General features: G+C 39.9%; 1 protein-coding gene across 1 annotated transcript; it reads left to right on the plus strand.

Annotated features, from left to right (window-relative positions):
* The first annotated feature begins 8021 nt into the window (after positions 1-8021).
* On the plus strand, positions 8022-9547 carry LOC100705318 (nuclear factor 7, brain). The gene has a single exon (XM_019365500.2). The coding sequence runs from the start codon at positions 8114-8116 to the stop codon at positions 9530-9532; it is 1419 nt and encodes a 472-aa protein (XP_019221045.1). The 5' UTR covers positions 8022-8113; the 3' UTR covers positions 9533-9547.
* Positions 9548-12168: the final 2621 nt, after the last annotated feature.

The raw sequence follows: 12168 nt of genomic DNA on the forward strand, positions 1-12168 counted from the left end.
TAAAATGTGATGAACTGGCCAGTGTGAGAGATGTCACAAAATAATAAATTTAAAATAAAGTGAAAAATAAGAGTGGACAACTGGGCCGGTTCTAGACAGGCATATATGAGGGGGAAGACAGAAATATAAAGGGGGCACATGGTGGCAATGGAGGCGACAAAGGTGTGGGGGTTGGGTGGGGTGCTCTGGATTAGGGCTCGCAAACCCCCTGACCATTTTAAGGTGGCAATCCCTCAGGGGGAAAACAGAAAAGAAACAAAACAAGAAATAAAATAAAAATATTGCTCATCAGATTCTAACAACTAAAAACATGACATTTACCTTAATTGGACAGCCTATATCAAATATATTCGAAACCAACAATAACACTTTACACTATTGCCAATATTAACAACCCTAATAAGGGTAGGCCCAGTTATAAAAAAAAAAGGAGAGATATCACAAAGCTTGTCAACTGAAAAATAGAAATAAAGAATGGGATGTCGTGCTTGGAGAAAACTCTCCTGAGTTTCTCTGATACACCGGCTACATAGGGGATGACAAACACGACATCCCAGTGTACTTCAGACCCAGCAACACACTCAGACAGAAACTGGTTCACCCGAAAGACAAAACTCCAAAACACAGACTTAACAACGTGGTGTATGCTGTACAGTGCAGCGAGGAATGCCCAGACCTCTACATTGGAGAGACCAAACAGCCACTTCACAAGCGCATGGCACAACATAGAAGAGCCACCTCCACAGGACAAGACTCAGCAGTCCATCTGCATCTTAAGGATAAAGGTCACTCTTTCAAGGATGCCAATGTTCACATTTTGGACAGAGAGGACAGATGGTTTGAAAGAGGAGTGAAAGAGGCCATCTATGTCCACTGTGAGCGACCATCTTTGAACAGAGGCGGTGGTTTACGACACCAACTGTCTGCCATCTATAATCCAGTTTTGAGTTCCCTCCCCAGACTCCTTAATGCCCACTCACATCCTGGGCCATCTGACCTCAGGAATTCAAATGACAAGGTGGGGCCAGGTTTCACAATGAGATCACCCGAAACCCTGGCTGATTAGGTACCACACCCGCTTTCACACCTTGACTCATGTGATTAGAGGATCACCAGGGGGTCCTTTGTCCCTCTTTGGGGGGATACTCCCACTGGGTTTAAATCTGGGACTCTCGGCCATTTGACCTTAGAACTGAAGAAGCTTCTCGGATGAGAGGTGAAACGTCTTCAAGCAACTCAAAGAAGTCCAGACGCTTTTCTTTGCAAAACTCCTTTGACTACGATGACCTGGATGACTGAGAACCTTCACAGACATAATTCAAATACATTTGCAAAATGAAGTAAGAATAAAATAAGACCTCTCAATAGAGCCAATACTTAGAAAACTAAAAAGGGTTGGCATAGTAATAAAAAAAAATCAACAACCTGTTTATCGCAGTTTAATGGAAAATCAAATTAACAGAGAGACATTAAACGCACCTCATTGCCTGCCGTAGCCAAACGGGAGAAAGTACGTTTTTCGCAGCTGCACTTCATCTCAGAGGTAGGTTAATAAATTGGATTTAACTTAAACACAATACTTTGACATGGGTTCTTTACAGACTTGAGTCCAACTTGAAGATGGTGGACATGAATGTAAAGCATTAGAGATATAATTGCATTTACTTGGAAAATGCGAAGGTTTTATTTCCCAAAGAAAAACTGGAAAAAATAATCAGTAGAGTTTTGGCCAGATTTGATCCTAAAGAGACAATTTGCTTTATCGTAGCAGGATTCTGGATTTTAACTGATCAGACTGACCTGAACTGAAAGTGTGATTATTCAGACTTTCATAATATTGAGTGATGTTATTTTCTTGTTTTGAGCCAAACTGGATTTCTCTACAGGAACTCTGCATTAAAGGGTCAACACACCAAAAATGGGTTTTGATCACATTTGATTGCTCATGCAAGACAGAAAGTCAGAGTCAGAGTGATTAATAACGAGCACAAGTCTGGGGCGATTCTAGGATTAGAGCTTTGGGGGTGCTGAGCACCCAGAGAGCTGCCCAGCCAGGTAAGATAAACTTTACTCGTCATGATGAGACTTCTTCCCTGGCTCTGTCAGTCCCTGCATCCCTAAATGTCTCCAGTTGTCCCGAGTTCTCTCTGACTGTCTCCTTGGTGCATTTAAACCCCTGTTTCTCCCTGTCTTCATCGTCTGTTGTCTTCGTCTCCGTTATCAGTCATCATAATTTTACCATCTCTGTGCAAGTCTGCAAATTTCTTTATTAAACCATAACCCCCACATTTGTGAAAGAAAAACACTTTTTTGAGAGGTCTGTAAGAAAACCATCAAATCTGATAAAGGTTATTTAAATGCTGCAAAAGAAGAATGGATTGGAATAAAAAAAATACATATATTAACCTTAATTACTGGGGGAGAATAATGAATGATGCTTGAGTGAGCAAAAAGGAAACTGAGTGCATTTTTGGACGGAGATTCACTTTTAATGTGTATATATAATATAATACAGATACATAAAAAATACACTCCAAAAACAGAAGAGTCCTTGAAATGTACAAATGTACAAAATATTAATAAAAAATTATAAAAATGGAGGCAACTGTGCCTATGGTACAATGTATGAAAAGATCTTTACTGCAGATACTGCTATGGCTGTGCAGATTTTTTAATTCATTTCAGTAACAGATTGGAATTTTGTGTTGTAAGATTTATGAGTTTCATGCTTGGTACTTGGAAGAGCTTGACATTTTCTCAGGTGGTACACACTGTAAAAAGTTTGAGAAACACTGATAAGTGTATGTGTGCTTTTGGAAAACATTTAAAGCTGCTCTACAGAATCTTTGAAACAAGCTTAAAACATTTTTAGAATATAAACAGAGCACTCTGCTTCTCTTTACAGCTCCTCACTCCATCAGGGCAGTGTTTGGCACATACTGCAGCAGTCATACAGACAACTATGATCCAAAAGTTTGCCTACCTATTACTGGCTGAGGTTTTAGTAGAGTTGTGGCTGAACAACATAAAAATATATCATTAATTTTAATCTCCCCAATCAATGTAAATCGAGCAGATATTTGACGTTTACACAACTACATTCACGCCTCAAAATATCTTAAAAGTTTATTTTGTGACCCAGAAAGAGTGATATTACAACTAAGTAGCTGCCGCCATTGTTGGAATTCAACTTTTGCGAGATCCCGAGTTACCTTTGCGAGATCTCGCAAAAGTTTTGCGAGATCCCGAGTTTGTTTTGCGAGATCTCGCAAAAGTTCATCTTAATTTTTTTTTCTTCCCATGTCCCTTGCTGGGCTCCGTAGCTAACAACCCCAACTATCAGATTCAATTTATAATTGGATAAAAATAACTTAGCCTACTGGTGAGAGGGACGTTGCTAGCTGGTAGTTTTTTCAAGCGATGAAATTTCCACATTCCAACACTTCAAATGCTTCAGGAGCTCTCCGCTCAGCTCAGCATCAGCACCACGGAAATACACGGATACATCCGTAGACTCGAGACAGAATGCATTTTCGGGACTTTCAGGTGTATGGACCAATGTTTTCTTTTCTTATCAAACCAGAAAGCTTTAATGAGCAGCTGGATTTGTCTCACATTAACTGGCTGAGTTAATGCCAGTTAATGCGACATCGAAATGCAGCTGATTGAACTGAAAAGCTCGACTCTGTGGGGGTCAAAGTTTGCAGAACTACGAATGCAGCTGGAATCCATAGCTGTGCCATTCACGGAGCTTGCATTTTCACCTGCTGGACATCACTACCTGACAAGTTTAACTGTATTTGGTAAACAGTATTTGGCTCTACATATCTGTGTGAGCAGATTTTCTCTCACATGAAGAGTGTCCTCAGGTAGCCGTCTGAATAGGGCTGGGCCATATCATACCGGTAATATCGGTATAATGTTAGGCAACGATAAGAAAATGAAATATGCTATAGAGTATGGGTAAAACGTGCATGCGCAGTGCCTTTGTTTTCATACGCACATGGCGGAAAAAGGATGGCGGCAATGGAGAATAAGAAGGGTGAAAGCGGAACGTTAAATGAAACGGATGAACCAGAATTGGTTTGTAAAAATGCTGCAACTTCAGTGGTGTGGAACTGGTTTAGCTTTCGTCCGTCAGATACACAACAAAGCACTATTTTTGGTAGAGCATGCTAGCGGGCCGTCGTTATTACCGTGTTTTTTGGAAAATACGGCACACTTAAAATCAATCCTTTGATTTTTTTTTAAAAAATTGACAGTGCCTATTATAATCCCGTGTGCCTTATGTATGAATTCTGGTTGTTTTTACTGACCTCGAAACAATTTTATGTGGTACACGGCGCTCGAACATCTGTCAAATGTTTTAGTACGACTTTGCTAAGCTACGAACCCGCACCGCTTGATGGATTGTCGGAGCCAGTAGCGGTTTTAGATACGGGCGACACGGGCGGTTGCCCGGGGCGGCATCGTGATGGGGGGCGGCATCACGGGCATCGGCAAAAAAAAAAAAAAAAAAAAAGCTCGTACTCATGCTGCCCCGACGGCAGCCAGCGCATATTGGGAATGTCATAGGCACCGATCGGTTTTCTATCGCCCATTTGCTGGGAGTAAGGGTACGGGCTCAAAATGTGGTCATAAATATTTTGTACTTGTAAATCAGTTTTGTACTTGTAAATCAGGATTTGTATGTGTAAAAAGAATTTGTGCGTGCGTAAAAAAGATTTGTATGTGTAAAAAAGATTTGTGTGTGTGTAAAAAAGATTTGTATGTGTAAAAATAATTTGTGCGTGTGTAAAAAAGATTTGTATGTGTAAAAAGATTTTGTGCGTGCGTAAAAAAGATTTGTATGTGTAAAAAGAATTTGTGCGTGCGTAAAAAAGATTTGTATGTGTAAAAAAGATTTGTGTGTGGACTTAGCCAAAAACCCCCCTGCAAGTTACAAGTACGAATTTTGACCCTATTTTTCTTCCTGTCATCTGATTGGTCAATGTCATGTCAATCACAAATGTAACAATCCAATCAGAGAACAGATGGGTTTGGCTGTCGGTGGGCCACTTTTTTGAACTGCAGGTCCTTGAAGGGAATAAATGCCCTTTTACATGCCAACCCAGCGTTTTCCTTCATCACCACGAAGGAAAACAGTCTGTGGTCGTCCGAGTTTGGTGATTTTTGTGTCACAGGTCTACGTGCTTTATACAGGGACTTCCACAGCCTTTTCAACAGCGCTGCGGACCGCGGGGGGGGCAGTGTTTTGGAAATGACAGTCTTCATTACAAAGCTTTCTTCGTTATGAATTAGCATACATGTTTTTATTGAACATTTGAAGAACTAGCAAAAAAACCAGAAACTGTTGTAGAGGACATAAAGTCAGAGATAGAAACGACAAGGAGCAGGTGCATCTAGTACAGGTAGAGCTGCTGCAAAAACCCACAGAGCTCAGCAGCCAGCGCAACAAATTCTGGATCCTTTGCTTTTAGTTAGCAGTTAGCATTAGCAGCACATCCTGCGTCCGATGTGAAAGGACCTTTATGCTGCGCACTGTGACTCACAGCAATGGTCCCGGGTCAGCCCTGACTTTGTGTTAAACTAATCCTAAAGTAATAATGGTATTTCTAACCACTGACATACCACAACTTTATCCTTTCAACAGCTGCTGAAAGTAAGGGGACCTAGCTGCTATCGGATATTTATATAGAGATCCTCCAGCTTCAAACTGTATTACCCTTCAAGGACCTGCAGTTCAAAAAAGTGCCCCTCCGACAGCCAAACCCATCTGTTCTCTGATTGGATTGTTACATTTGTGATTGACATGACATTGACCAATCAGATGACAGGAAGAAAAATAGGGTCAAAATTCGTACTTGTAACTTGCAGGGGGGGTTTTGGCTAAGTCCACACACAAATCTTTTTTACACATACAAATCTTTTTTACGCACGCACAAATTCTTTTTACACATACAAATCTTTTTTACACATACAAATCTTTTTTACGCACGCACAAATTCTTTTTACACATACAAATCCTGATTTACAAGTACAAAACTGATTTACAAGTACAAAATATTTATGACCACATTTTGAGCCCATATAAGGGCGCCCTCCGTTTGCGAGGTGCGCCTGCTGCTTGCGGCACAGGGAGGAGAGGGCGGGGCGGCGGGGGATTCTCTGGCTGCCTGGAGCAGCATCTAATAACCAACTAGCAAAATAAAACAAAATAAAAACAAACCAATAAACACGAAAACACCAGACATTATGATACAGACTTATAATTTGCACCGATGTTTTTTCGAAATTCTATACGCGAAAAGTGAGCGCGAGAGCCCTCGGTGCGCCTGCTCGCTGCTGAAGTCAAAGTAAACTTTATTGTCATCTCCGTTACATACAGTCCAGTATATAGAGAGACGAGACGACGAGGCTCCAGTTACAGCAGTGCAAGTAAACGAACAATAAATATAGTAGAGTAAGAAAATAAATATACACTTTAGGACTCGGGGTAAAGGGATCAATAACAATTTAAAATTTACAATTTACAGTTTGAGGATTTAAAGTCTCACACAACCCGTCGAAAGGGGAGGGAGACCTGCTGCTTCCAAATAGAGCACATTTCATTCATAATGTTGTAAATCCAAGCTCATTATGTATTCATGATTTGAATCCTGGGTTGTGTGAAATCTCAGAAATGCACCCTAGACAAAGTGAATCTGTGAACTAAGGTGTAGGTCTGTTAGGTTATGTTGTGGTGATCCTCTGGTTGAGGGATGGGTGTTCATACTGGAGTGCAACATTAAAACCAATGGAAGATGGACAAGAAAAGTTCAAAGCCAATAGGTGCTCAGTTTAGAAAAAAGAGAAAAGAAGAGGAGGAGAAACGAGCAAATGATACAGGTAACCAGATGTGTCATTGGATAATGGCAGGTCATCCTGAAACAATCAGAATCAGAATACTTTATTAATCCCTAAGGAAACAATGTGGGTTACAGTTGCTCCAAGAAGAAATGGTAAAAATAGTAACAGTAACAGACTAAACTCCAAACAATACATTATGTTACAGATTTTAATATCAATTAGTCATTGTCAATTGTTGATTTGTCCTGTTCTCATTGTATGACGAATTATGATGGCTGTTTGGTAGCCGTTTGCATACTATGCATACTCTCTCTCTCTCTTCATATGTGTGTGTGGACAACAGTTTTATGTTAATGTACAATCCTTAACATGTTTTGTGTGTGTGTGTGTGTGTGTGTGTGTGTGTGTGTGGTGGTGGTGGTGGTGGTGGGGGCGCCAGAGAGAGTGTTCGCCCAGGGCGCCAAACAGGCTAGGACCGCCACTGGTCGGAGCATTACGGCAGGAGCCTCGTAGAGTGATACTTACTGTGCTTCAACATAATATTACCGTATTGTGTGTGTTTAACCTCTTTTTAAGTTTTGTGGATATTATACATGAGGATATGTCGGCCAATTTCCACTGGAAATGCCTTTTGGTTAAACTGTCAGCAAGGAATTTGCATGTGCACTGTTAAATTTTTATATAACTTTAATTCACATAAACAGCTGCTTGTTTAAGTGGAAATACATTGATGGGTTTTTTTGCACTAATAAAGTTGTGGAGTTGTAAAGTATTTTGTCTAGTGTCAATTATATCGTTAGTTATATCGTTATCGCAAATTTTCAAATGCATATCGTGATGAATATTTTTGGCCATATCGCCCTGCACTACATCTGAATGCTGGACACTCGGAGACCTGTGTCTCTGAGTGGGAGACCAGAGATCACATTAACATGTGTATCTCTGTATTAACAAACATGCCATAGTTTTTCTTTTGTTTTTAATGGAGAGGTCAAGATTTTTTTCGCGTTTGTGTTGTTTTAACTGAAAACTATCTAAATGACACAGACAGCGCCCTCTGGCGGATAAAAATATTATGAGCTCGTTTCAGTTTAACACGTGACTGTGAGCCATGAAAATGAAAGTAAACTTCGACACTTTTGAACTGAGCTGAGACGCCATTACAGGGAGTCGGATCTCTGCTGAAAGAACACACATTTGGAGGATTTTTATCAGAAAATTCAAAAGACACCTATTTGGTGAGTTAAAAATACTTAACAATCAAATGGCGGAGAGAGCTCTGTTTAAAAAAATCCTGAGCTGCCATGTGTGTTCAGAGACTTTCAGAGATCCTGTGTCTCTGAGCTGCAACCACAGCTTCTGTTCAAGCTGCCTGCAGAAATTCTGGGAACGAACTAAAAACAAAAACTGTCCCATTTGTAAAAGAAAATCTTCAAAGGATGATCCAGATGTGAACTTTAACCTGAAAGAACTTGCTGATTCATTTGCCGGGAGACAGAAAACTGGATCATTTGAGAGACAAAAAGCAGAAAAGAAATTAACAGTGATGTGCAGTAAACATGAAGAAGAGCCTAAACTGTTCTGTGTGGACGAGCAGAGAGCTGTGTGTCCTGTGTGTGACTTTTCTCTCCACCAGAGTCACAAAGTGGTTCCTGTAGAAGAAGCAGTCAGTGACCTGAAGGAGCAGCTGAAATCTGACTTAAAGTCTCTGCAGGACAAGAGGAACAAATACAAACAAGTGGAGGAAACATACAATGACGTGATTCAACACTCCAAGAAGCAGCTGTTGTCCACAGAGAGGCAGATCAGAGCAGAGTTCAACAAGCTCCAGCAGTTCCTGAAAGAGGAAGAGGAGTCCAGACTGGCAGCTCTGAGGGAGGAAGAGGAGCAGAAGGGGAGGACTATCAGCAGAGAGATGAAGATGATTGAGGAGCAGATCTCCTCTCTGTCAGACAGCATCTCTGCTGTTGAAGAAGAGCTGCAGAAACACAGCGTGCCATTCCTCAGCAGTTATAAAGACACTCAGAGCAGAGCCAGAGCCCAGAGCTCAGTGTCAGATCCACAGCTGGTCTCAGGAGCACTGATAGATGTGGCCAAACACCTGGGCAACCTGTCCTTCAGAGTGTGGGAGAAGATGAAGGAGAAGGTCCACTTCAGTCCTCTCATTCTGGACCCAAACACTGCAAACTGCTGGCTCTATCTGTCTCATGATCTGACCAGTGTGAGATGTGGAGACACAAAGCAACAGCTTCCTGATAATCCAGAGAGAAACACAAAGTATGCCACTGTTTTTGGCTCTGAGGGCTTCAGCTCAGGGAAACACAGCTGGGAGGTGGAGGTGGGAGACCATCCTCGCTGGAATGTGGGTTTAGTTAAAGAGTCAGCTGACAGGAGGGGAGAGCGTTTTGCTTCATCAAAATGTGGAGTATGGTGTTTATTACATCACAGTGGAAAATACACTAATGGTGCTGATCAGACTGTGACACTGAAGAAGAGTCTCCAGAGGATCAGAGTCCAGCTGGATTATGACAGGGGGGAGGTGTCCTTCTATGACCCTAAAGACATGACTCACATCTACACTTACAGAGACACTTTCACTGAGAAACTCTTCCCATATTTCACTGTTGTAAAGGCAGGAGATGCAACAACCTCTGATATCAAAATCTGTCAGACTGACATTTGATAGTAAAGTTATTCGTATTTTTTTGCTTGGCTTTTTTTCAGTCCAGCAGCTTAACTTTAGGGAAATTATTAATCAACTGTCGAACTTCATTATCAGGTTTTATTTTATTTTTTTTAATTAATGGAACTATTAGCAATTTAATGAAACCAACACAACGTTTTCATGTGAAAATCTTGTGACCCACTCGATTTTCTGTAAGAAACTTTAGCTTTTAAATGAATATTTTTAGAATATTTCTCATGTTGTTCATGTAAATATTTTGATAATTTTAAAATCTGAATGATGATGATTTCTTTGCTTTTAATAATAATGTATACTTTATTGATCCCCGTGGGGAAATTTCTATCTCTGCATTTGACCCATTCACTCAGTGAAGCAGTGAGCAGCCACTAAGCAGGCGCACCGGGGAGCAGTGTAGAGGGACGGCACCTTGCTCAGAAGTACACTACCTACTGAGCTATCTCTGCCCCAAAGTTGTTGAGTGCGAACAGTAAACTGTGACACTTCTTAAAAGAAGGATTAATGATTGAACATCAGCAAGAGCCAACTTTACAACTAAAGATCTTAATTGTTCAGATTATCAGCGTCTTGTTTTCAGTTAAATAACATTTTAAAGTAACACGTTTACTTTAAAATGTTCTTTGAATTTTCCAAATTCAAAGAATTGACTTCTAAGTTCTGAAACTGTGTCTCATCAGTGTAACTACACTTGATTGATTAGATTAAAAATGTTCTTTCTTGTGTTATTTTTAACTTTAATCAGCAGCAGACATCTCTCACAGTTTGAAGATTTGTGGATCTTCTGATGTTTTATAGTCAGATTTTGAATTTGTTTTTTAAACTTCACTTTCACTCACAGTGTTTCAGTGAATGAAAATAGATCTTACCTTTGATTTTTACTTCAATGCAGGGGTGTTTTTAGCCCATTTTGGGGGTGCTGAAGCAAAATGAATCTGAAGCACCCCCAAAATGAATCAAAGCACCTCCAAAGATTTCTTACTTTTTTGACAATATTTGCTGTTTGTGTGACACACTACTAAAAATATAAAAACCATACAGTACTTGGTTGAGACGTAATATTTTAACAACAAAAGTATCCCACACCCCCCCAAAATGGTTTGTTCCAGCTCGCCTCTCCCCTACTCTGGCTCTAGCGCCCTTTCTGCCAGAGCGATGGTGGCTGAGACACAGCAGAGCGGAGGTCTGAGTGCCTGGCTTAAAACAGGACATATTAGCTGCATTTTACCTTCAGTTACTCTTTATATAGTTAGGTAGGAGTCAGACCATGTTTCTTTTTAGCTGAAAAACATTACACCCAGGTAACCTGCAGTGTTGAAAACGTGTTTTCCGACGATGTTTGCTACCCTACAATCCGTCCTGCTCTGTAGTAAAATCAGCGACATTTGACCGCCCCATTGAAATTTATATAGCCTATTTAAAATCTAAAACTTAAAATTGTCCGTAGCTAATGTTGTTACCACTGTCCTGTTTGAAATGGAATGAGAGAAGCTGGTTATTTTGTTATATGTGCCGGTATTGAACCCAAGGTACTAACTAGCTAACTGACTGGATGCCCATTAACCTTATAACTCTTGTTGTCTGTGTGTGTGTGTTTGTGTACAGAGAGACAGCCAGGTTCATAATGGATATGAGGAAGTTTTTTCAAAAACAGGAGCTACATTCAGGTAAAAGTGTAAGATCAAATGATCCATCAATCAAGAATAATGTTGGATCAGTGTTTCAATATTTATATCTTTTATTAGATGTACATGTGGTTTGGTTATTTGCCTTTTGGTTCAAAGTACACTGAGGACTTTTTTATTAGTGATCTTAATAGTATTTTTTTCATATTAATGTAATTTTTTCATCTAATTGAATACAATCTATTTGTGTATGATTGTCAGTACAAAGAGGGAGAGAGGAAAGAGGGGGACATGAGGAGAAAGTACAAGGTCAGGAAGAACCAGGTAAGGAAACAGACAGGGAATAGTGACAGGCACAACAGAAACTGTTAAACTGCTTGAGAGAGTTGACCACCAAAAGTGATAGACAGATTTGCCAACCTAAAGGTGAGCCGACATAGGTTAAAATAAAAGAAAAAATCTGCAGAGCCATAGTAGTATCTGCAGTAAAGATCTTTTTGTACATTGTATACATTGTACCCTAGGCAAAGTTGCCTCTATTTTTTTATAATTTTGTTATTAATATTTTGTACATTTGTACAGGACTCTCCTATTTTTGGAGTGTATTTTTATGTATCTGTATTATATTATGCATACACAATAAAAGTGAAACCTTGTCCAAAAATGCACTCAGTTTACTTTTTACTCACTATGAGCATCATGCATTATTCTCCCGCAGTAATTAAGGGTTAGGATATGTTTTTTTTTTTATTCCAATCCATTCTTCTTTTGCAGCATTTAAATAACCTTTATGAGATTTAATGGCTTTGTTACAAACTTTTCAAAAAAGTGTTTTGCTTTTCTTTCACAAATGTGGGGATTAAATTTAAAATGTTAAAATGCACAAAACAGTGATGTCATGTTTTGTGAGGAGGACCCAGGCACAGAGAGACTTGATGAATTTAAGAATCTTATGATTTAATAAAGAAATTTGCAGACTTGCACAGAGAGGGT

The sequence above is a fragment of the Oreochromis niloticus genome, linkage group LG12, assembly GCF_001858045.2.
Source record: "Oreochromis niloticus isolate F11D_XX linkage group LG12, O_niloticus_UMD_NMBU, whole genome shotgun sequence".
Classification (NCBI taxonomy): Eukaryota; Metazoa; Chordata; class Actinopteri; order Cichliformes; family Cichlidae; genus Oreochromis; species Oreochromis niloticus.

Excerpts from the sequence above, each read along its gene's own strand:
- LOC100705318 (XM_019365500.2), top strand. The coding sequence starts at position 8,114 with ATGGCGGAGAGAGCTCTGTTTAAAAAAATCCTGAGCTGCCATGTGTGT.